The 26,959-nt window shown below is 39.2% G+C and overlaps 1 protein-coding gene across 1 annotated transcript in view; it reads right to left on the bottom strand.

The window, feature by feature from the left end:
- MTHFD1L (methylenetetrahydrofolate dehydrogenase (NADP+ dependent) 1 like) overlaps positions 1 to 26,959 on the bottom strand; it is a 147,256-nt gene that overhangs the window by 84,971 nt on the left and 35,326 nt on the right. The window contains 7 exon segments of the mRNA XM_042016727.1: positions 846 to 957; positions 8,744 to 8,812; positions 15,336 to 15,476; positions 19,685 to 19,761; positions 23,965 to 24,067; positions 25,400 to 25,474; positions 26,378 to 26,485. Coding sequence (XP_041872661.1) covers positions 846 to 957; positions 8,744 to 8,812; positions 15,336 to 15,476; positions 19,685 to 19,761; positions 23,965 to 24,067; positions 25,400 to 25,474; positions 26,378 to 26,485 — 685 coding nt within the window.

Here is a 26,959-nt window from a genome sequence, read left to right as displayed (position 1 = left end):
CATTGCTGCCTCTTTTCAAGAGCATTGTTCCACAGGTACTCGAACTCCAGCTTTAGGATTAACGCATTCCATCCTGGATGTTCAGGACATAGAAGAGAATGGCTGCAGCATTACTACTGCAAAGCAGCAACACCCCTTTTATTTAATTAATTCTAAGGTTTAAACAGTCACTATGATTTTTATAAAAGCTAGTTCATTGTTCAGCCACAAGTTTATTTAGCCTGCAACTGTAAGCTCTATGTGTGTCTATTGTTGTTTGTGCAGGCTGAATTCCTAATATAAAAAGAGTCTGTCCACTCAAATGCTTTCATGGGAACATAAGGGCCTCATGATGAGGTTTGACAATGCAGCTGGACTAACCTAATGGCTCACAGCCACCAAAATGAGGCTGTATTAATCTTTCTTCTACCATCCTGCCTCTGCTAGTCCTCTGCACTGGCTCAGGGACATCTGACCTCTGATTTGGCTGAGTTTACTGAACTGGTAGAGAAATAATTCAGCAGGAAAAAAGAATGGTTTCTGTTGGTTTATCAAGTGTGGCCAGATGGATACCAATAGATTGAACAACAGGACACCTCTTTCAATGCAATCCAGTCATTTGACTGGTTCAGACTCCTTGTGGAGTCTCAAACATGGTGACAGGACCATGGTGACAGGACTTGAGACAAAAGGCAGGGTAAGAGAAGAAGTGCTTTTGGCTTATTATATACTCACTTAAAGATTATTTTATACTGATATTAATAACAAATTAGCATTCTTACCTTTAACTGCTAGTTTTTCCATTCACTTGCATCACTGCCAATTTACCAACAGATCATAATACAATAAACTGAATATTTACTTACCTACAAATCCTTTCTCTCCAACTAGTTTAAGGGCAATTTTATCTGCCAAAATGGAAGAATTTCCATGTGCAATGTTAGCAAAAGGTCCAGCGTGAACAAATACTGGTGTTCCCTGGATGATAAAGAAATATACGTAAGTAATTTGATGTATAGATGTCATGGTTTAACCCCAGCCAGGAACTAAGCCCCACACAGCTGATTACTCACTCCTCTACAGTAGGATGAAGGAGCAAATCAGAAGGGTTAAAGTAAGAAAACTCATAGGTTGAAATAAAGAAAATTCAATAGGTAAAGACTGCGCACACATAAGCAAAGCAAAACAAGGAATTAATTCCTGCTTTCCATGGGCAGGCAGGTGTTCAGCCCAGGAAAGCAGGGTTCCATCATGTGCGATGGTTACTTGGGAAGACAAATGCCATCACTCTAAATATCCCCCCTTCCTCCCACAGCTTGGTATGCTCAGCATGATGCTATACGGTCTGGAATACCCCTTGTGCCAGTCGTGGTCAGCTGTCCTGACTGTGTCCCCTCCCAACATCTTGTGTAAGCCCCAGCCTGCTTGCTGGTGGGGTGAGAGACAGAAAAGGCCTTGACTCTGTGCGAGCCCTGCTCAGCATAACAGAAACATTCCTGTGTTATCAACACTGTCTCCAGTACAAATCCAAAACACAGCCCTGTACCAGCTGATGTGAAGAAAGTTAACCTTATTCCAGCCCACACCTCAATAATTTTGCAGACTAATCAAAATTTTTTATTAATCAAAGCACGTACAGCAAGGAAGCGCCATTAGACAATTTAGGGGTTCTAGGTACATCTCAGGTGCTTGAGACCTCATTCACTGACTGGCCTTGATGTCAGAACCTGCTTAATTCCTAGAAAGGTAATAGACAGTAGTGCAACCTCTAGGTAACTTGCACAACTTCCCCACCCCACTTTGTACTAATTAATGTTTCGTATTTCCACAGCTCTAATACTGTGGTGTGCTATTCTGGCATACGAACTACAACAAGCACTAAATGCATTGCTGCAGATACACAAATAAGAGCCCAGCTCCAGCCCTACTCCATCCCTGTGTGCTCCTGTTTTCCTCACTGGCTGCAACAGCCATTTCTGTGCAGGCAGAGGAGCCAGCAGAAGCCATGAGGGACCAGAGTCAAGGCTTAAGGAGCTGGAGAAGGAGATGGCAAGGGACAAGCTGGGGTACAGTGTGGATACTGACACAGTGGAAAACATTCGCTGCTGTTGGGAACCCAGGTGCAGAGCCAAATTCTCCTGCACCAGACACCATACAAATACACAGGAAAAGTTGACTCTGTAGCACAGACCAATCTAAACCAGGGAAACGAGAGGCAAGGAGTAAGCAAATTAACTAGGTATAGGGAATTTCTAAGGTAGGAAACAGTTCTCAGCTTCCCTCTCATTTTCGGAAGGCATCCCAAGGAAAGGAGAAATTAGAAAGTAAGCATCCACAGAAAGGGATTAGGATTAGGTAAAATGACATTAACTGCTACTGTTTCTCTAAATCAGAATACACAATCAGACAGAAGGCCGTCACTTCAGCTGTTTTGCTAGAAAATACTTAGGCAAACAAATGCCTGTAGTTGTGTTTATGCATCTTAAAGCGCCCAGCTGGTCAAAGAAAAGGTAAGCAGACAATTTCACATTATCTCCATTAATGTTCTTCTCACATTCCGTATTAGGAACTACTGTCAACCCTCAAAATCTCGGGCAAACTACAGGGCAACCTCCCCCAAGTTCTGACCAGAAACAACAGTTAAGGACGACAGTGTTCTAGGGATCAGCTGTAGGGCACATCCAACAGTCCTGAGCCACAACCTGGAAACTATTAACCATATAATACAAGCTGGTTCCTCCTCCTCCCCCCCCCCAGCCACCAGTGTCTTAAGGAAACAACCTACATAGGGAAATCTCTATTTCACTACTGTAATCTAAACGGTGTTTTACAGAAAACACAGACATTTTAGTAATGATGAATAGAAATTATATACAAAAATGATGTATCAACAAAAAGCACCTCTTCTTATTGTTTCCTTTAGAAGTAATAATATATAATTAATTGTTTTGCTCAGAAGAAAGACAAGTAACTTTTTAGCCATTGCCACGTGCACACACATGGGTGGGCTATTCTCCAGGAATGACACAATTAAGCTACAACTCAGGTAACTCTGCCTCGAACATGTTAGAGTAGAAACGGGAGCCAAAGAACTAAATAAAGAGAAATTGTGCCCTGTAATAAGAGAATCAATGTAGATCACTATAATTATAACACAGTGACTTCATAGCATTTACTTAAGATTAGGTTTCTTTTCTTGTTTTCTATCTGCTAATGGACACATACTGCAACATCAACTGGGACTTCACACAGGTACGCAAAAAATTAACATGAGCTATGTATGCTTTCAAAGTTTAACTGGGCATTAATTTAACAGGTGATGTGCAAAATATGTTATCCCTATTCCAAAGAGCTTGTAACATACAGAATAAAATGCAAACAACTTCCACCAAACCATGTTTAAGCTTTGCTTCTACTTTAATCCAGTATTTATGCTTCTGGCATTCAAATAAGTAAGATCACAAGTTTTCAGCTACCAGACTCAGATCCATACTGATGCCATGATGATTTTTTGCCTTTTCTTTTATACCCCTTTTATATACCTGTTTATAACTTCTGTATTCTTAGTGCTTTTTGCCTACATTCTTGGCCTTGTTTGTCAAGCTAGGAGATAAACATCATAGAAGCTTCGTAGTTAGGGATCAGTGTGCCCCAGACCCCAAGGTCCTCTCCAGAACACATTTGTAAACTAAGATAGAACCATCCAGGGGAAGGCTCCTTGGGGAGGGGGGGGGGCTCATTCAAGCCTCTCATTGAGGAATCTTTGATAGATACGCTAATTAGTAAGACCTATAATGTTATACTAGATCAATTGTGGGCGTGCATTGCGGGGTGCATTGAGGTGCATTTGATCAGGATGTGTGCACCTAAGGATCCTTAAAATAAATACAGAGGTAAAAATCCCTTTTTCCCTTCTAACTGTGTTTGATTCTTTATTTTAAGATCAGGAAAAGGCATCAATATGATTTATTCCAATTTGTCTTTTATTACACAGTATGTCTAATTTTACTCTTCCAAGCCCTAATTTCTTGTGGCAAGCAATTAAAGGGCTGGTCTTGTTAGAGCCCAGTGCACACATGGGCAGATGAGATGCATGGACCCAGAACCGCAGCCAGTGACTGGGCAGCCCAGCACATACTACAGCAGCTATGCAAAGAGAGGTGCCAGAAGGGTCTCCTCCTACATTCCCTGTGCAACTGTGCTTCCAAGAGTTTGTCCACACAACATGGGTAGGAAGGAAATTTGGACTGCAGGATCCAAAATCCAGAATACTGGAAGTCAAGAGGCTCCCATGACTAACTTGAAATCCAAACATACTACTAAATCACTGGCATAGACAGGTGCCCCTCCCTGGAGCTCTGAAATCCACCAAAAGAAAAGGAAGAGCTACTGGAATGTTTTTTCACAAGAGCAATCCTGGCAGAAAAGTCAAGTCTAGATACTGAAGAGAGTGAACTCCAGCAGGGCCTTGGGAGCCTCAGGCACACACTGGAATAGGGACAACAATGTCTTCTCAGGCCAGCTTTAGTGACTGTGCCAGTCCATCTGTACCACTTGTTTTTGCCACTTATTTTTGCTACACTCTTAATAAACTATATGGAGAACCAAACAGTGGCACAGAAATGCATTCTGCTGGCTGCTTTCAGTACAGAAAATTTTATTATCCAGGTTTCAGTAAAAGAAAATAAACCCAGAATGTCAATAAATATTTGAAGTTATCTGGCCGCTAGAAGGATATTTATAATACTTATTACCATCCTTCTCTCATCTTTACTGTGATTGGCACTTCAAAAGTAACACAACAAACCATCCCAGAGCAGCCAGCCTGCAACTACAAAGGGTTGTCCCATAGAGCAGCTGCTCTGTTACGCATGGTATAAATAAATGCTAAACATTAAGGGATCAGTTGACAAGAGAAGAAATCTGTCATGAGAAACATGGATAAACACTATGAAATCATTATGTACATTCCAAACAAAGTAATCTCAATTTTACAACACTGGATATAAGTTCCACTGAAGTCTGTGGTTATTGTAAATGGAGTGCTCTGAGTCTCCCATTTTGAGATTTTTACTGTCACTCCTGCATATAAAACACTGTCAATCACTAACAGTTTCAGGTGGAATTTATGGTGTCAGAGTAGCAGGACTGTGACGGAAAGCAACCCACCACGAAACCTCTTTAAAAACCAGCAAATTAAAACACACATCAATTCACATATGAAAAAAAGCACTGACATAAGTTGCCAGTTCAGTTCCACACAGGACTGACATTCGGCCATTTTTGATTTATGACCTTCTAAGCCTCTTCCCCAGTGCATGCAGACATCCATAAAAAGTTGGTACAAATCTACCCAGCATGTTGTTCTTCTCCCTTTTCACAGGCCCTTAGAAGCAACTCCTCAGACTTCCACGGCTTAACACAATTCCCACCTTCAGGCTCGTGGCCAGATCACAGAGGAGTGCAGCTGCACTAGCTACTTCTATTTGGCTCCTATCTCTGCAATGGCTACTTCCAGCCACTGCTTACCCACAGACACTAGGACTTACATATTAAATCAGCCAAATCAACTGTCAGTCACCCAGATCTCCTGCTCTCCCTCATCAACAGCCTTTTTGCCATTCCCCAAAGTGATCTGGATGACCTTCTTTGGTGAACAGTTTTGTCCCTAATTGCCAGATGGGTCCATGGTGCCTTCTCAGCTGTATTTGTGTTCTCTATAATCATATTATTTTTCCACCACCTATGTGCTGTAGGATCATTTCTAATTTTACTGTTGTCAAATTGCAGTGCTGTTGCTAAAGGTCTTTAAACTTTTATGAAGAACTTTTTCTCCCTGAAGGGATTAGGATTATGTTTCCCAATTATTTTTGGTAACCTCTTTGGAAACTTAAAATGCTAACTTTTGGGTGCTACTTACTAGGATTATTTCAAGTGTAATGCAGGCTTCAGTTACCCTTATTTCTGATTTGCAATTCACACATTCATCGAAAAATGACATTATGTATAGCAGAAGAAACATTATTGCATCTACCTACAACTATCTACATCTGCCTCAGGGTATATTAGGATTCTTTTGGCTTAAAATCTATCATGCTAGAGGGCTCTAAACTCACAAGCCGTTCACTAGAGTACACTCAAAAGTGTGCAGGGCACATGTTCCTTGTTCCCCTCCTTTTTCCTTTTTTTTTTTTTTTACTGAAGCTATTAAAAGTAGCACCTCTTGCTATTCAGATGAAGCATTATTCAGATGAAGCATTAAAAATAATGAAGAGAGCTCAACAGCATAGGCAGTACTAGAGCAGGCCATTGCATCCCCAGGAGGGCCAAGTGTGTCCTGGGGAACATCAGGCACAGCATTGCCAGCTGGGCAAGGAAGGGGATTGTCCCACTTTGCTCTGTGCTGGGGCAGCCTCACCTCGAGTGTTGGGGGCAGGTCTGGGTGCCACAACATAAAAAAGGACATGAAGCCATTAGGGAGCATCCAAAGGAAGGAAACAAAGATGGTGAAGGGCCTTGAGGAGAAGCCATATGAGGAGTGGCTGAGGTCACTTGGTCTGTCTGGCCTGAAAGAGACCAAAGGACCAAGGGGAGACCTCACTGCAGTTACAACTTCCTCGTGAGTGGAAGAGGAGGGGCAGACACCAATCTCTTCTCTGTGGTGACCACTGACAGGGCCCAAAGGAATGGCCTGAAGTTATGTCAGGGAGGTTTAGGTTGGATATCAGGAAAAGGTTTTTCACCCAGAGGGTGGCTGGGCACTGGAACAGGCTCCCCAGGGAAGTGGTCACAGCACCAAGCCTGACAGAGTTCAAGAAGTTTTTGGACAGTGCTCTCAGGCACATGGTGTGACTCTTGGGGATGGTACTGTGCAGGGCCAGGAGCTGGACTTGGTGATCCTCAGGGGTTCCTTCCAGCTCAGCAGGTTCTGTGATCCTACATGAGAGCAATGATACAGTCCAAAAGGACATCAGCCAAAGCAGAGCACTATCTTGGAAAACGTTTAGATAAACCGGGGATCTCCACTCTTCGATACATGACTTACATTAGCCTGCAAGCCAGCAAGTATCCAAAGGGTGACAAAAACTCATCTTTAAGACTCAAAGAGGAGGAGTGGAGCATGAAGCAGTCTTCCAAGCTGCTTAAGTTTGCTGTTTTAAAAATAACTTTGTGAGAAGAATTTAGGGGAAAAATGTATCTTTGGGTAATGTGGTCAGGGTCCTGCTAACAAGCAATAGTGTTTGATGAAAGTTGGCAGATGTTTCAGCCATAGCATAGATTAGACTAGAAAAGAATACCACATAAAAGGCAGGAATTTTATTGCATAGAAATGTGAATATAAAGAAATGCAGGGAAAAAAATATATGCATGCATGTCCCAGAACCAAATTCCTATCAATCAAAAGAAACTCTCCTGACATTTATAATTGTCTTTCCGAACACTGCAACAAAACCACAGTACTTTCCAACAGATATGCAATGTGCAAACAGAGTGACTACACAGTCAGAATCAAAGCTACCTTGTCACTGGAGCTTAACACACACAATGTTATCCAAGTGGTGACTTAATACTCAGGTCTGGCTGTGACATTCTTGATCCTATGTGACCTCCAGTTTCTGCTATTGGATGTTACATTAAAATTATCACACACTCATACAGCCACATGAAAGAACAGGTTTTCTTTGCAGGGGAAAATAATTAAGATGGCTATAATAAAATAACATAGACTTAAATTCTATTTTTCTAATATTCCCTGAGACAAGGAAGTTGTCCCAATCCAAAGACAAAAGCAAAAAATTAGTTATCACTTTGACATGCTGTAGAAAATGAGACATTTTTATCTGGTAATTTTATCAAACTGGAGATTGATTGCACTGGTATCTTTCTGCATTCTTCAACTTTTCACCATATCAAAAATTGTTGTGAAATATTCCAGCTGTGTAATTTTGATAGTCAAATGGAAAAAAAAAAAAAACCCCACTGATTTTTCTCCAAGTGCATTTGCTGTTTCATTATTTCCTTTCTTCTTTCTCCTTCTCCCATTGAATGTTGCTCATCATTCAGTTTCCTGTCAAAATATCAATACTAGACTGCCCAAGCACAAAGTTAGGTTGCACTAATTCTACATTACTTAAGCTTTTGGAAGCAAGCTCACTAGGGTAGGTGTAAAACATTCCTCTCATAGCCCATCAAAGCTTCATTTAGTCCATGATGGCACTATGGCAAGACAGGGTGGCTGGGAGCCATCTTTTGAAAATGCATAAACAGCTAAAAGGACCCTCCTGTGATTATGAATGGCACAAACTGTAATACAGGTTAGAATGGCCACAGCAAAGCTGCTTTTTTCCACACAAAATGCTGGGCTGTGGGAATCATGGGAACATCCCTATAAAAGAAGTACATAAAAAGGAAACTTCCCCATAAGAACAAGGTGGGACATAGCAGCAAATCTGTGACTTGGATGACCAACCTGCCTCCCAGTGTGCTCAGAACCAGCTCAACAATGCACTGCAGCTTGTTTGCAACACTTGGTAAAATTATGACTATAGCCATATCTCAAAGAGGAAGAAAACCACCAAAAAGATATAAATGCAGATAGAGTCGAATAGTTAACATAAAAAAATGAACATTTGCTAGAATCCCTTTATGGATCTGACTCTGGCTTGAACTTTGAAAGTCAAGCAGAGTTGCTGAAGAGAAGCATGATCAGAACACTATGGAATTTGAAAGTTGGAGAAGGGCTGGCATCATAAGCCATACTTACCTCTAATGTCTGCATTAGTGTGGGCTTAATTGCATCTTTCATCAAAACTGCCAAAGCACCAGTTACTCCCTAAAAAACAAGAGTCCACATTTTAACTGACTTAGAAGTCAATTCTAAGGTGCAACATTTCCAAGTTACACTTAAGCTTATAGTTAAAACAACCCTTACAGTTCAAAGCAGTGTTAAAGTCATGCATATTATTTAGATATTACCTCAAGACTTCTAAAATCCTGTACTTACAGTGTGTCAAAATTAAAAATTATTTTGTTCTGAATACACTTAAAAGGCACCAGGTAATTTCATTGTCCTATTTCATGGAGAGGTCAGAAACAGAATTAAGTGATCAGCATGAGGTTGTTCAAGGTAACAAAAGATGAAGTGCCAAAGGCCACTGAGACCTGAGATAGCAGGAAGGCAATAACTTGCTAAGAATGCCTAAAGAAATGACAGATGTATTTCTTTTATGACAGAATCAATAGCATAAATCTATAGCTAGCAACAACCAGAAAGGGTACTTTTCAAGACTTGTACAAATATATACATAAGAGATACAGGATGAAGCAGCCACAGAGTTTACCAGTGGCAGATAATGAATACATCAGAAGACTAAAAGTTAGAGGTGCCTTACGGTGATGATGAAAGCACAAAAGGAGCTGAGCAAATTGCAGCCTTTTGGTTGTAAAAAACCTTAGTCCTCTCTAAAATTTTGCTGAAGTATAAATTTTACACTGACTGACCTTAAAAAAAATAAAAATCATGACATCCCTCTACACCAAATTTCAATGCTCATTTTAGAAAAAAAAAAGGCTACAGAGTGTGCACATGACTATCAGACTATATGAAGAGTGTTATCTAGAAACCACCAACATATGTTCAAATTCATTCTTGAATTACTTTGATTTTGAGATGATGTGTTTCGTTTTGAAAAAACTAGATAATGGTTCAAAAAAACCACAGTAGTGTTATAAAGAGTGGCTCATAGACTTGCCAGAGAATGCAAAACAAAATGAATTTAATATATTTTTGTATTGAAAAGAAACATGAAAACCAAACAAAAATCCTAGCTGCTGTAAATTGTTTAAAATGAAGATTGAAAAACATGGGTACAATATCCAAGCAGCCTATAAAGAGATGAACAATAATATCCAAATGAAGAAAAGCAATAAAAACAGTGCCAGTATAATTTTCAACACAGCCTTTGTCAACTAACGCCAAATTTGAGCAACCAAAGTCAGCATGAAAATTTTGACGGCAACAGATAAGAGACATAAAAGTATGTGGTGATTAAGTACAGTATTTTATAAAATTAAATTTTCCCCTTTCTGAGCATCACATCTGAGCATGGACTTCAGAGGAAAATGATGCAGAATATTTGGCCTTAGATAAAACTGAATTGAAACCAAAATATTAAAACTGGTGTCTACTAATGCATAGCAAGCGTTTCCTTGGAGGACAGTGAGGGAGAGAGAGAAGGAAAAGATTTTCCTTTGCACTCTGCATCTCCCACTATTTACAAAACCCAATGGATCCACAAAGATATGAGAAAATGATACCAACACAGCCTAGTTTTTCATCTTCTGAATTAGCAAAGGAGTAGATTGCTGTTTCTTAAGATGTTAATTTTAGAAGCTAGGATTAAAACGCAAAGAAACGTAAGCGCTTCAGCTCTTTCAAAACAGGTGAAGCTCTACCGCTTCTACAGAAACAGCCTGGTGCTATATGTTGCCTATATACCCAAATACTCTCATTTCTGGAGGAAAAAAAAAAGCCAAATGCAAAACTTTACATCAGGTCTTCGAAGTGGTCAACAGTAAGAATAACTACCTGAGCTGCCACACATCAGCCCTACTGGAAAGAAGACTTGAGGGAAGAAGTGGTGAAAAATAAAATCAGGACACTTCTCCCTCAGCTTCCTCCCCTGCCCCTTCTAAAAAACAATGGCTCAAATCCTGTCTCCTATGCTTTCTGATATCTTCACCAATCTGATAAAAACAGTGAAGTAAAAAAATACTTCCTCTGCATTTTAACTTTTTGGGAGATATTACTTATGCATTATTTGGGAAATACTAGACATGCATTCTGGACACAACAATTCATTTTATCTGAAGCTGAAAGCAAAACCAAACCAAAATGTAAATACTCCAATAGGCATATCTTGTGTCTATCTGCCTCCCATGGTTCTTAACCAGGTTTGGTGTCAACAGCAATCCTTAAAAGCTACGCAAAAAATAAAGCTTTCATACCTATCTGACAGGACTGGGAGAATAAGGTTTTCATTTGTTTGTATCCTCAATCCTCCAAGTATCTAGTAAACAATTCCTACAGCTCACTCCAAGTCCTGGATCCAATTCTCAGAGCTATTTAAGGAATCAGGTTCCTATTTCCAATTCAGAAAAGGTAGACAAACTTTTTATAAAAGAATTAAGGGCTTAGACACACACCAATTAAATGTGTGAGAGCCCAAAGATCACTAGCTTTCCACTAACTCACTGTCAGAAGAAAGAAGCAGGGCTCTGAATCAACTGTATACAGACATCCAACTTTTCTGGGTTCCTTCCTGGAACTGATCACAAGTATTCCTGAAAATAATGCTCCTTCCATCTATCCACCAGCCGTCAGGGCAGGTATGCTCCCCAGGACAGCACAGATCACAGAGCACAAAATAAATTATACTCGTGACACAGGAAAGGCAAACTTAGATGAAAATCCAAAATACTTTCAAAGCAACTTCCAGTGGAGCAGTCTCTGAAGTCTACCAAGAGTGGAAATGAAAGCCAGCATCAGATGACAAGGAAAGTGATTGAAAGTAACTGCTGTGAAATGAATAAAGGCTACACAGACTGAAGGGCAGAGAAAAACCCCTTTCTTTATAAGAAAAATAATGAAATACTTGTAACTTCCCTTCAATTGAAACTATAGTCTCTAACAAAATAATAACACTTTCTGCAATTTCAGTCCTGTAAAAAACCAAACCTTAAACCATAATCTGAGAACTGCAACTTCTTTTGTTTGAAGTGAACAATGTACACAATGGTTCTGATGAACCAGAGAACAAAATCTCGCTAGCTGACAATCATTTATGTAAGTAAATATGAAGCTATTTATTTTTTTTTGGTCCTGGAATTACTGAAATCTAACAGTATGGCGCAGAAAGTAAGATGAAAAGAAGCCTGATTTAAAAAAAAATAGTGACATATTTATTTAATATTTTTCATATCTGCTGAAATACTGATCTAGGGCATATATACCGATTTAGCTTCACATAAAAATATGGTATGTGTCCATCAGAATTCTACCTCACTATAAAAGCCAAAAAGCAATTAAGTCTTCAAAATACTGTACAATGAGCACCACATTTTGGCAAAGAGTTCAACATATTCCATTACAGAGGATAGACATTTAATCCATTACTCTTGTGGAAAGAGTCTTCTCAATTCATGAAATATTCAATTTATCTTTTTTCTATTACTTCTAGCCTGTCTCTGCATATGGTTTATATCTGCCAATGTGTATTTTAGGTTTTACTATTGTATTATTATAAATATATTGCATATAAAGTCAAAATTAAGAGCAATTGTATTTTTGTGAAATATTTTGTGTGTACATCTGGAAACAAATCACAGAGAAAGGTTTAGTGGTTTTGGTTCACATAGATTTCAAAGAACTAAAGATTACTGTCTAAACATTTAAACTTGCATAAATTCAGTTTGTGTAGGATATAAACATGAACCCCAGAAATTTTTTCAATGATAGGTAGAATTGACCCATTATTCAGGTTGTGTGGTATTTCTCATGATAAAGTTGCCTTTAAAGTTTTTTAAAACTATATGCAATTGCAGTTCTTTTGGCTAAAATGTTCCATGTCAATGGACTATGACAGATTCAAGCTTTTAAACTGGATTTTGTTTTACAAAAATAAAAGTCAAAATTATTGAACCTGGATTGAGAGCATTCTAAAATCTTGTACAGTGTTTTTCCTTTGTTCAGCTGTCTTGAGATCCTTCCTTTCTGAACTACAGAGCTTTACCTCTTCCCTGACCCTGACTTGAAAGGAGGATGAAAATTCAGGAGGAGAATGGCTTCACATCGAACCTCTTGACGTGTGAGAAAATTTTCTCAAGATCTAATCCTTGGATTGTATCAACACAGGCAGCACAAGCTGCAGGGGAAGAGTAGAGACTGCATTTAAACTCTAGAAACAGTAGGTTTAGTTGCAGGCTGTTCAAACAGACTGACCACCTGTGGGAAGAAACCAGCCACAGAAATGAAATGCTACATGATAGAACAGAAATTTGTCTTCTTTGTCCACATGAATTATGACTTGTTATTGTCTTTGGTTATACTTCTCCTGCTGTTGTTTCCAGAGGATTCAACTTTATACAGTACATTTTCACCAGTGCAGTATGGTTATTCATAAGCTATCTCTCCTTGTACAAAGTAAGCAGCATTTAATTTGATACCCCACTAATTTCTTTTGACATTTTTAAAATCCCAACACCACAGCATCTGACTTCTTCACTGATATTAGTAAGTCTTCAGAAATGAACAATTGCTCCCATTCTTCAGAAGAGAAACCTGTACACTGAATCTGTTCTGAATCAAAGATATTCACCAATTTTGGATGCTCAACCTGAGACAACAGAAAATAATTTCTCCTGGTTCAAAGTTCTTGATGGTGTTTCACTCTTTCCATAAATTTCAGTTGTTTAGCTCCTTAGTATTAAACCAGCTGAGGAATGCATAACTCCTTATGTGCTGTAAGAATCAGTTTGTGTGGACAGAGCACCACATGTAAGTTTTGCAAAACCATAGGAATAGAACGCTTCAAAGAGATGCTTTACATCCTTAACCACAAAATCATATTCTGCTTACTCCCATAGTTCCCATACTCATTTTTAACACACTGCACAACAAAAGAGGTAAGAGTTTCTGCACCTCCCAGTCATGACATGCACACAAGTCTTTCCTGTGCATGGTATGGAGAACCTCCAGAAGAAAAAGAATGCAGCAGCATAGCTGCAGATACTCATAACACATGTCCTTCAGACTGTGATGATTTTTTCTTTCTGGGCGGTTTTTCTTTTGTATAATACAAAACACTGCTTTAAAGAACAACTAGAAACATATGTTCAGTACAAGCAACACTATCAAATGATTGAGACACTAAGCATAGGAAGTTTGTTTTTAAAAAGGACAAAGAAAACTGAATTAGTAACAGACATTTTGCTGAGCACAACTTTCATTTTAGGAACACAGTGTAAAAGTTCTAAAATTCTTTTGCCCCTATGGAAAAGCCATTTCCTTCATTCATCAAGCTGATTAGCATTAAGTGGTTAGCAGGTCAAATATTTTGCAATGTTAATAAATTAAAGTACCTTCATACAAAAGTAGCGTCAAAATTAAAATCATGTATTTCAAATGCAGTTTTAATTCTAACACTAAATAATTTTAAAGATTTTGCATATGCCTTATAATGTAACTTATTCCACATTCCCCTCCATTTGGCCAAGACAAAGTTATACAATTGAAAAGCAAAAGCACAACTTCAACAGCTGGAATACTGAATGCAGTTTTTCATGTCTCTTGCATAATTGGGAGTAGATGACTTACTTTGAATTGTAATGATGACTGTATTAAGAAATTTTTAACCTTATCTTAATTTCATTCTTAAATCCAGGCACACTAGATATGTTTTCTTTTCTTTATTAAACTGGAATCCACTAAGCCTATGAAGGTGTCCCTGACTTGCAGATTTGCTATCTTTGCTGACAAGGCAGGACACTCATTGCTTTACTCATTCAATACTCAGTAAGTTTGAGCAGATGTTCACAGAACAGGGAGAAACAGGAGAAAACATACAGAGCCTCTGTGATACAGGCAGCCATCACCAGTGGGCTGGCATTAGACTATTCCTGGCATGCAGCTGATTACAAATGTCAACTGGTAGCTTCTGGCTGCACCAGAACCTGCCATACACAACCACATGTGACCTTCCAACCAGTGTTCAACGACTCACAGCCTGGATACAAGGGATAGAATGGGATTTAAAGAAAAAACACACTGATTTTTTTTCAGAAGCTAAAGTAGGGAATAAGAAAACAGCAACTAGTTAAGGTAAAAAAAAAAAAAAAAGACAGATAACCCTGTCCCAAGCACTATCAGCAACCTTTGAATTAAGAACAGCTTGTTTCCATTCTGATTCAGTGGAAGAGGCATTCATGTGGTAACTATCATAGTAACATCTGAGCAGACTCAGTACAGTAGCAAACATTACCAGCTCTCTCAAATAAGAGTCCGCACTTTGACTCCCTCCAGCACCGAATTTGTTTGCCTTAAGAACTGCAGAAAATGATCCAAGTAGGTTATGGAGACCAGAGGCTTCCTGAACCAGATGTTACCAGAGTTGAAGAAATGAGTTCTACATCTTGTTCTCATTCTCAAGCAGGTTTTGGCCCAGAAGATGATCATTCTTTGATATCTGACTGTGCTGTTCAAAGCAAAATCCTTGGCATGCACCTGCCTTTCTAATGCTTCAAGAGGCAAAACAGACATGTCTGAGGTTATTCACAGGTCTCTACAGCACTGAACATACCAAATCCTCTGCTGTTACTGGTTCTCCTTTCTTGTCATTAGCCACCACCATTTTCCCCAGTCTTTCTTTCATATCTTGAAGGCTGGTGGTAAGTGCCAGGATGGCCATAATTTCACTCGCAACAGCAATATCAAACTGAGCCTGTAAAGTAGAAATGAGAATCATGAACCAAATCAAAGTCAGCTGAAATACTCATAGGTGACTATCAGGAATAAACACAGGAAAGATAAATTTCACACTGGAATTCAAACAAGTCCTAAATGGTAACCTACAGCTTTTGAGATTACGCAAAACTAGAGTAGCTTGTACGTACAGATTGGGCAATGAGCTGCTGGAAAGCAGAGCTGTGGAGAGGGACCTGGGGCTCCTGGTCAATGGCAAGTTGAACATGAGCCAGCAGTGCCCTGGCAGCCAGGAGAGCCAAGCGTGTCTTGGGGAACATCAGGCACAGCATCGCCAGCCAGGCAAGGGAGGGGATTGTCCCACTCTGCTCTGCACTGGGACAGCCTCGCCTTGAGTGCTGGGGGCAGTTTTGGGGCCATGATACAAGAAAGACATAAAAATAGTGGAAAGCATCCAAAGGAGGGCTATAAAAATGGTGATGGACCTTGAGGGGACACCATATGAGGAGTAGCTGAGGTCACTTGGTCTGTTTGGCCTGGAGAAGAGGAGACTGAGAGGAGACCTCATTGCAGTCTACACTTCCTTGTGAGGGGAAGAGGAGGGGCATAAAATGATCTCTTCTCTGTGGTGAGAAGGGCCCAAGGGAATGGCCTGAAGGTCTGCCAGGGGAAGTTTAGGTTGGAAAAAGGTTTTTCACCCAGAGGGTGGCTGGACACTGGAACAGGCTCCCCAGGGAAGTGGTCACAGCACCAAGCCTGTCTGAGTTCAAGAAGTGTTTGGACAGTGCTCTCAGGCACATGGTGTGACTCGGGGGATGGTGCTGTGCAGGGCCAAGAGACAGGCTTTGATGCATCCCTTTCAACTCAGGATATTGTATGATTCTGTGAACTTCAAACACCTTATATTCCCTCATTAATATTCTCCATTACACTACAGTTATTTGAGGACCAGCATTGCAGACTGCTTGGCCCCCCCTTAGCTCACATTATCCTTAGAGATGCTCCCTGAAGGACCAAGAATTTTTTTTCTGTGGCAGAAACAGAAAATCACCAGATGTTTTTTGAGTTTTACTGGCCTGAGCAAAAGAACACAGCATTGTGGAGGGTTTTTTTTTTAATTTTTTTTTTCTGTAATGATCTCCAACAGCTTTTTATTCTGGTTTCAAAAACATTCTTGTTACATTTGATCATTCTTTTTCTACTTAAGCTCAAAATTTAGAGTCTATGCTGTTAGGTCTTGTGCTTGACCTCTGAAAACGTAAAATATATCTCTGCCCCTTTTTTTTCCGAAATGAACAAATATGTAAGTCAAAAAGCACCAAGAACTATATGTGGCATCAGTTCTATCATTCTTTTAGAAACAGCGTTTCAGCACAATGTAAGTAATAGTTTTTACTTCTCTTTAAGAGCTTGCTGTATAGATTAGTAGTATTTGTACTAATTCACTATTAGTAAAACTCAGGCCACATGCTGTCCGAACATAAACAGAGAAGAAAAGAAAAGTCCCTAATGTATTATGTGATAGGAATGCAATGTTGGCAGTGATCAAGAACTGCAATTTCTTTAGTAATCTCTCCATCTCCAGCAATTAATGTCTACATAAAGTTTAGTAACTACATCCTACTGCTATCCATGTAAGAAAAAAGCCCCAGGACTGTTTCTATCAGACCTCTAGCAGATGTATCCCATACTAATACCAGAGGAATCTGTTGAAATTGAGAGCTTTGTCTGTTTTTAAGAAGCATCTACATAGAACATACACCCCACCACTCTTGTGCATTTGCCTAGTACTTTTAAGAGCTTCTGCCCTTTTTTAACCCATGTTCCTGCTTTTAGATTTTGACAGCTACAGTCCAGAGCAGCCTTATTCAGGCTGACCTCTATGTACCCACACGTTTAGTCAAAACTTCTGAAGACACCTGAGCACTTTTCTGCTTTGGGTACAGGCAGGGAGTCATACATACCACCAAAAAGAAAAATTATTCTGTAACTGAGATTTTCGGCATAGGGATTCAAGTGAAATGCTGAAATTACAAAACAGATTTTCTGTATCCTTTGGAAGCAGTTCTATATGCAATGAACTTTGTTAGTGTTGTGATGACATGGATACCACTATCTTCTCTGAATTTGAGAATGTCCTCAGTAAGTCACTGCAGCATATGTAAGATGAGAAATAAGCCTGAGAAATCCATGTCCAATCCATATGGTGAAATACTTCTAATCTATCAGAATGCTTATCAGAAGACCCACAAAAGACATTTTCATTATCATTGCTTCTATATAAACCCAAAAGAACAGGAAAAATAATCCCAGGTAGATGCTCAAAGAGTGATATAAAATTTAATTGAAAAAACAGGCACAAAAGATTGTAGTAGCAGGTGCTATTTTAACTCTAATAACCTTTATACACCTATGAAGTGCTGACAGAAGTCTTAGCTGCAAAGTCAGTTTTCTATTGATGAAAGGATCCACCCACATGGATTCAATTGCAGGATCAAGAGCATCAGTCATGTAATACTCTTTAGAAACCACAGCAACCCTGTTCATTAAAATGCAGACTTTTGTGCCTGCTGTGCTCTGACATTTTACACAGGTGTCATTGATTTTAAGAGTGCTAGAACATCACTCCAAATATTTATAAAATGCATCTGTTAACTATGAAGTCCTGTTTTCTCTGGATCTCTGTCTAGGCTCTGAAATGAGTTTTCCTAACTGCTAACTCTATTTCTTGAGTCACTAAGTTCATGTTAAAATGTGAATGGATATGCATCAGTCCAACATCTCAATATTGAAAGCATTAATTTTAACTGGAAAAGTACAGAAGCAACATTTGATAGCCATATTGTCAACTGCTACTCTATAATAAAATAACCCACATTTAACTCAGCAGTACAATTACAGTGGTAAAATATTACACAGCAAGGCTGGCAGAACCCGGCTTAAAACCAATAATCACATTGAGTTGCTGAAAAAAATCTAAACATATGAAAAGGTCTCAAGTGTTAAAGGAACTCATACTAAGTATAATATTTTGTGGTCCTAGCCCATTATCAAAAATGACTATTAGCTAATACTGAATTTCCTGTAAGCTACAGACAGAAAAATTTCTATTTTGTGTGTTCAAAACCAAAACAAGTGAGCATTTCTAGTGGAAGGCATCCCTGTTTAGGGCAGAGGGGTTGGAACTAGATGATCTTTAAGATCCCTTCCAACTCAAACGGCTCTAGGATTTTATGATTTCTCTTTGAAGTTCTTCTCTCCAATCTGACTTAGCTTTACCTGCTGCAAAAAACATAGCACTATGTCTTGGTCTCTTTATTTAGGCATAAGGCCTAGAAGAGGTCTGAAACCATAAATAAAAATTCAAGATAGGATTCCCAAAATGTGTGAGAACCTTCTCTCTACCACAAGAATTGTTAACATCAAAATATAAAAACAGTCAGAACTTCATGATCCAGAATGTTATATTACAAGATCTTCATCAAATTAGGAGCAACACCACATCATCACAACGAGTTTGTTCCTCCTGATACTGCTGTTCCACTCTGCGTTGTTTCAGAAATTGATTTACCTACGTTACACCAGGAACACTTGTTTGGGTGGTGTTGGAGAAGTCTGGCTTTCAATTTATCAGCCAGTTCTTTAATAAACTTCCAGAATCTTTCATACAGTAATGCAGGTTAGCTTTTTACACCACTGAAAAGAATGCACATACTTATTTGCTGAACTATCCCTTCAAGTCCACGCAAAAAAAGCAAGTACATGCTCAGAGGTCTTATATTTCAGATTCTCAAATTTGAGATGCATTACAGGGAAATGAGAACTCTGAATAAAAAGCTTATTTAAAAAAAAAATTAAAATTAAATTTAAATGTAATTTGAATTACATGTATCCTACATAAATTGTTACAAAGATTTAAAAAAAAATTAAAAGTCATACAAATTAACTTTATGAGGGCATAAAGGCACCCTGTCATAGGACAGTGTTAAACCTCTGATACATGCAATTTTTTAAGTGCTTTCAACACATTGTGGAATATGCATTGGTTTCTGTTTCTGAAACTTGAGATTCAGTTACTCATTAACACAATCAATTTCACTGCAAGATTACTATACAACAGCAACAGACTTCAATATTGCAAGTACACTGAAAGAACTGCAGAAATTCTCCCAGCCTCTCCAAAGCAAAGTCTGTCCAGAATATGATCTGTTAACTGCCTTTACATACCTGACGGACAAATCCTTTCTCTGTATTGGCCTGCCCAACTGTTACTTTGCGCAGGAATCTGTCATTTGTATCCACCACTGAAATAAGGGAATAGCAAAAGCAAAACATGTTAACAAGGTCTTGGGAAGATGGGTTTTTTGCAGACATACCTGTTTTTACACATGTAAGATTCAACTGCTCCAACAGTGTAACCAGATAACCACACTTCTCTCTGTTAGCACTGGCACGGACTTGGTTGCTCCCTTCTAGTTGATACCATTTGATGACAGGTCAAAACAACTCAAATACAGTTTATTTGAACAGCATTTGAAGCTAACAGATTCTTAATACTCTAACGTACAACTTAGTATTTTACCTCCATGAGAAAAATCAGTCTTAGTAGATACAAAGCACCAGATCTACTTCAAATCATCTGCTTCATCACAGACTTGTTCAGAATTGATTTTAAGACTGCATGATGTTAGTTAGACTTGGTCAGTTCCTCTTTTAAAGGATGATTATGTTGTCAGGTTGCTTCTTCCAGACAAGTATCTTCCACACACATCACCGTAACTAACTCCACATTCAGCTGCACAGCATTTAAAGGAAGGTTGGTTCAGTTTTTTTCTTTCAACTGTCAAGATAAACCACCTGCTATTTAACACAACTTCAATCTCAGACAATCGTATTTCTAACCTGGAAACACTTTTGGTGTTGCAAGGGCACCAAACCAATGTGTGGAACTGCAGACTTCTAACAAACATCACAAGCCAAGTTCTCCAGTTCTGCACTTTCAACACTCAACTTCAAACATGCCGTTGTAGTAGCCAAAAGGAAGGACTGAGAATAATCAAAGAGCTCTCTCATCTGCTGAGAACTGATCAGGATGCTTCCTGGGAAGAAACATTAGGAGGACATCCTGCATGACATCATCAGCTCTAAAGTGAAGACATGGATTTGACAGGTGGACCACTCGGTGAAAGTAACCGGCTGGACAGCTGCACTCAGAGTTGCAGTCAATGGCTCAGTGTCCAAGTGTGTTCCAGTGATGAGTGGTGTTTCTTGAGGCCTGGTATTGGGACTGGTCTGTTTAACATCTTTGTAAGAAACATGGACAATGGGACTCAGTGCATCGCCAGCAAGTTTGCTGATGATGCCAAGTTGTGCACAGTGGTCAACATACTAGGTGGAAAGAAGGGATGCCATCCAGAAGAACCTGGACAGGTTTGAGAGGTGGGCTCACTCAAGTATCATGAAATTCAACAAGGCCGAGTGCAAGGTCCTGGTTTGGGGCAATCCCAAGCACAAGTACAGGCTGGGCAGAGAATGAATCAAAAGCAGCCCTGGGAAGAAGGACATGGGGCTCTTGGTTAATAAGAAGCTCAGTATGACTCGGCAATGTGCACTGGCACCCCAGAAGGTCAACTGTGTCCTGGGCTGCATCAAAAGCAGCATGGCCAGCAGGCTGAGGGAAGTGATTCTCACCCTCTACTCACTCTTGTGAAACCTCATCTGGAGTGCTGCATCCAGCTCTGAGGGCCCCAACATAGGTTGTGAACTTGCTGTCCAGAGGAGGGCCATGAGGATGATCAGAGGGCTGGAGCACCTCTGTTACGAAGACAGGCTGAGAGAGTTGGGGCTGCTCAGCCTGGAGAAGAGAAGGCTCCAGGGAGACCTTTTATAGCACCTTCCAGTACCTAAAGGGTCCAGAGAGGGACTTTTTACAAGGGCATGCAGTGATAGGACAAGGGGGCACATCAACCCCTACAGAAAGCAAAAATAGACTCTCTCTTTCTTACAGGCTCTGCAATCCTACAAATGCTTAACTTTGCACCAACCCTAAAATAAAGGGTGCAAGGTACTCTTGATAAGTTCTGCCTGTAGCTTGGCAGTGATCTCAATCTTCTGGTAGATTTGAGTCCTGTTCATTTATAAGTGGAGAATCCAGGGACCTCTAGAGAAGTTGTCTGTACTCAAGGTTAGTGAAATCAGCTCCTTCCACTTCTCCTGCTGCTTTTGGAGATTAACAAAACTGTCTGCACAGAAAAGGATGACATAATTACCCAAGAACAAGAGGGAGTTTGAATCTTAATCTTACACAACTCCAGTTCAGGCTTGTGAGTGAGCTGGGAGAAAACCAAGATTTAAGTCACTTCCTCCCTTCCTGGGCATTTCTCTTGGGGCTGTTATAAATACCACACATACCTTCTTCCCTCTACTTGGTCTTTAGGCCCCTAATTTCTTCAGGAATTCCATTTAAGGGATGTTGCCACACAGATTTGGCTAACTCTTTTTGGTTTCTATATATACACAGTCATACTCTAAAATTCTACACTCCTGGCAGAAATGGCAGGACAGAGCCCGGTACATGGAAGCTGTAGCCTTGCACCAAGCTGTGGTACCATATGGCACTGTGAAGCCATATGGCAAGCTGATCCCGCCAGCACAAACTTCTCCCTTCTCTTCCTGGGAAGCTCAGTCTCACAACACAGCTTAAGCAGACCTAAATGTCTTTCCAGTCTACTTCTGGCACCTGAGGGCAGGAACCAGCATTCCCACCAGTGTGGACAGTGAGCTGCTTTTTTATCTGGTCCTTCCTTACGAAATCATGTAACCTAAACACCCTAACCATGAAATTGTAACTGCCCCAGCAACTCCTGGTCACTGAGATATACTTACCTTCTCACTGTGGTCACTCATTCTCCAAGAAGATTCCAATAGCTGCACTAAGTAGTAATAAAATAAGGAATAACTGGTTTTGCCATAAAACCAATTTTTCCTTCTCCAAATCACCCCTCTTCCTTCACCCAAAGTAAACCTTTGACTAAGGTTTAGGTTCAAATAAGTGTTAGATTTAATGTATGCGCTTCCTTATCCTCTAGAGATGTAAACAGAATCTGAATACAAGCAGAAGACTAAGAAGAGGGAAGCTTTCCCACTTTTCAGTATATTGTACGTTTTCAAGTTAGTTTAAGCTGACAATGAACTGAAAGTTTGTGGTACTTCTATGGAAACAGGTCCTGACTAAAATTAATTTTCAGAAAATCTGAGAGCTTAACTCTTCTTCCCTACAAATTCCCTGGTATGTAACAAGCTTCCTAGACATATGGACTGCAGAAACAGTCCTAAATAAAACATTCTCCAAGTTATCTAAACCATTCCTAAACTCAGGCTTTTTTCTGAAATGTTTAAGGTACGTACATCATATAGAGCTGTGTGGAATAGAAATTTCACTAACATTGTTTGAGATTAATTAAATAACTCCCTTGAGGTTAACAGCTGTTGAGCAATGTTGCCTCCTCCCAAACCCATGCTGATAAAAAAGAGGAGTCATATTACACTAAACATTTATATTACTTCTTCATCCTAATACAGGTCTCTTCCAGACACACTGTGTGACTAATAAAAAACATCTTCTGCCACATCCACAGAATTATCTTGAGAAAAATACCCCAAGTCTGAGATTACATGCACACAAAGGGCACAGTAAAGCATGGCCAAGACCCCTCCCTTCTCAATAGATTCACCCTTTTTTCTAAGCATCACAATACATTCCATGTAACAGTGATAACTTTAGTATTTGAGAACTAAGAAAGAAAATGAAATCCAGTGGTATTTAGCCCAAAACTTTATGCAGAGTTTACTTCCCTAAAGAAGAAAAAGATAGGTCTAGAAATTGAGGTAAACACTGAAATCTGACCCAGCACTAGAACTGGAAAAAGCAAAGGGGAGTTGTCTAAGGGTATCAGAGTGGATATCAGTTTGCTTGGCAACAGTACCACATCTTTCACCTCTTTTTCCAAATGAAGCAAACAACTCAAGAGACTTCAAAAATCAGAAAAACACATAATCCCTTAAGCCTATTAAGTCTCTTGAGCTACCCAGGCTGCTGAGCTTGGGAGGATGAGGGACCAAAATCAAGAAGAATAAATACAAATAATCTAGAGCCATAACAGACACAGTTAAGAAAAGAATGGCTAAGATTTGCAAAATGCACAGAAAATACACTTTCATATGTCTGAAGAGGTATTACCTAATGTGAGAGAGACCAGGGACATATTTAAACTGTCAAAGAAACCTACCTTTCAGAATTTTAGCAAAGTCTCGAGTTATTGCAGATACTTGACCAAGTTTAGAGCAACATGCTGCACCTGCATTTGTTATGCACCCACACTTCCCACTTGCAAATTGGTTATTCTTACAGTCCGAGCAGAAACAGCTCTGATTCAGGTAAAATTAAGCAAATTAGGAAATAAAATATGATGAAATCCAAGGTGAAGTGAGCCTTTCTGACTACATACCTCTTTGCCATGTTATGGTTGATGGGTCAATGTCAAGGCGCACAAATTTGCTGATCTCCTCTTCTGTTAAAGTCTCAGGATCAGTCTTGTTTATTCCCAGCCTCTAAGCACAAACAAGTTCAAGAAGTGCAATGAAATGGCTTGTTTGTTTCAAATGGTGTAGCTGCTCTGGCCTATCAACCCCACACTTACAAATGTAAGTGAGGAGTTTCAATCTTAGTAATCCTGTTTTAAGAAAAATGTAACCTGATCCCATAATGATTCCTTTACAATTGACATCTTGTTAGATATAAGGAATCATTACACTGAGAATAATTCACAGCAAAATAATTCAAATATATTGGAAATTATGATTCATGTTATAAATGCTATAAATGTTATAAAGCCAAACTTCTCTTTACTCAGTTGCAGCTCACGTGAAGAGAGAAATCCATTTCAAATATAGACATAGTTGGTATGTCATGAATAAAGCAAACACTCCCCCTCTTTCCCTAACCTGTTATCTGTAACTGTAAACAAGAACAAAATGAAAATATTCCAGAATTCCAGTGGAACAATCTCCGAGCCTGACTCTGCCTTAGAGTCAAGCAGGCATCATCCCCATTGTAGTTTACTGACATTCAACTGAGTAGTGCAAAAGCTTAAAATGTTGTGAGAACTCTTTTTCCCCCTGCCAAAACAGAAGCTGGCACTACCTCTTATCCTTCTTTCTACCCCCCAATCCTGTTGCCATCTGATGACTGAAACATGACCAGTCAGGACTCATAAGCCAACAACAAATATGAAACTGGCCACAGAAGAGCTGGAGCTGTTCTCAAGGGTCATATTTAAGGGGTTCATATTATCTTTCTCCTACACTAATGGACTGTGTTCCTCTCTAGGTTTTTATCAGAGTGGCAATCTCAAATCCAGACATGTAATTCATATATGAATTGCACAGGAAGCTCTTCTGGAAGCATTCAGCAAGCAAGATGGGATGCGAAAATATACTGAACATACAAATGTACCCCTTGAAGGAAGAACACTGTCAAACTGATATCAATAAAACCCCAGAAATATATGCTATATTAAACTTTCAAAATCAGAAAATATTGCAAAACTGAAGAATGTGAGCTTTCAAGTGTGACTATACCATAATTGGAAAAGTATTTAAAAAACTTTAATATTTCATCAGAAAAGACACAGCATTTAAAAACATTACTGGCTTATTTCAGGAGAAAAGAATAGCAAAAATGTTAGTTATAAAAATAATATCAGACCCAGATCCTATTACTCCAAGGATGATGCTTTCAAAAAACAAGTCTAGACTTAATATATTCATGAGGGTTTATACAAACTCAGTCCCATACATCAAATCATTTTAAACAAGTTGTGTAAGAGAATACATTTCATGAAGAGACACTATAATTGAGGAGAGACTGAATTAACAACTTACTGTCAGACGGGCAAGCTGAATAGCAGAAAATCCTCTCACGCCATTAACTACTGGAACCAGCCTATTATACAAAGACTAGAAAAACCACACAAGAAGTTGAAAGAAAAAGTTATAAAAAGCCAATGCGTTTTAAATTTATTCCACCTAATTTCAGTAAGAATTTCCTAACCACCTAAGTTGTGGACTTCTGGTTAGAGATTTAAAAAACAATTCTGAGAAGGTGGCAGGCTTCTGAGCCATGTCTATGATTTAACAGCCTAAAATCCGGTTGCCAGAAATTACTGGTTTTCTCTGTTTCACCAAAACAATATATATTAATTTTGAAACTGGGAACCTTTTAAAACTTTAACCAAGATCCAAAGTATTTAAACTATAATTATAATTTCCAAACTTGTCTAAATGTACACTCGTACATTGTGCACCAATGTACCAAGCAAAGGAAATATGTCAACCCTGCTCAGTTTTAATACTGCAGACAGAAAGAAGAGACTCCTTCCTCAATCTTCTCCCTTCTTTTTAAAGCACCAAGTTAAGACTTGTTTTAAGGTCACAATATATTTAGCAGAGGGACAAGGATCTAGTTTATTTTCCCCATAACTCCTTCTTCTTAAGGTACATCATACCCAACTACACATCAGAAATACAATTTGTAACTTTAAAGTGAGTCTACAAATTATTGAAAAGAATAAGATTATATATAGGGAGAACATGCTTTATTACACTATTTAGTACAGTCTGAAAGAGTTGTCAATGTTCCAGGCATGAGATTGTTATCCTAAAACACTACCTTAGGATAGCTATTTGCCAGAAAAATGTATTGTATAAGGAAAATTTCCCAGCAGAACATGGAATGGCTTCAGCAAGTTACTGTCCACATGGTGAAAATATAGAATGATAAATGTGTTTTTCTCTGAAATGCAGTTTATTGAAAAGCTGAAAAGAAAAAATGTCATCTGGATATGAGAAAGTAATTCTCACCTTATCAGACTGAGTATTCTCATGCAAGATCCTAGCATCAATAGCAGCAGCCAGCAAATTATTTGCAGCAGTTATAGCATGAATATCTCCAGTCAAATGAAGATTGAACTAGAAGGGGGAAACAAGAAGATCTTTTTATTAGAAAATATTTAATTAAATTCATTAAGACAAATTAGCAGCAGCAATCATTGCTATCTCAGACACTACAGCTCTGATTAGCCAGCTGTCAGGGTAGGCTAAAGATTTCCAGGTGAAAATACACTGAGACATATGAAGGACTTGTTTTCAGCTGAGTACATGGTACACCACTCTTAAGTGTGGCCAAACGAAGCCAAGAACATCTTCATTCCATACTAAATGATTCAAGAATAAGAAGACAAGGGCTATAGTTCCACATCATTAATACTGAATCAGTTTAGTGTTAATAGTTACTAACTGACCTGGACTAGATGTGTGGATTACTGCTGAACCTGCCCCAGAGCACAGCATGTATGCTGGCTTTGGGGGTGTGTGCCAGCTTTCTGTTAACTGCAGGAGAACAGCCCCTAACCTAACAGGCATGAACTTTGCTGATACAAAGTC

The sequence above is a fragment of the Corvus kubaryi genome, unplaced genomic scaffold, assembly GCF_017639235.1.
Source record: "Corvus kubaryi isolate FWS band 111438036 unplaced genomic scaffold, C.kubaryi_AGA036_p1.0 split3-73, whole genome shotgun sequence".
Taxonomy (NCBI): Eukaryota; Metazoa; Chordata; class Aves; order Passeriformes; family Corvidae; genus Corvus; species Corvus kubaryi.
This window is presented reverse-complemented; position numbering and strand designations above follow the sequence as displayed.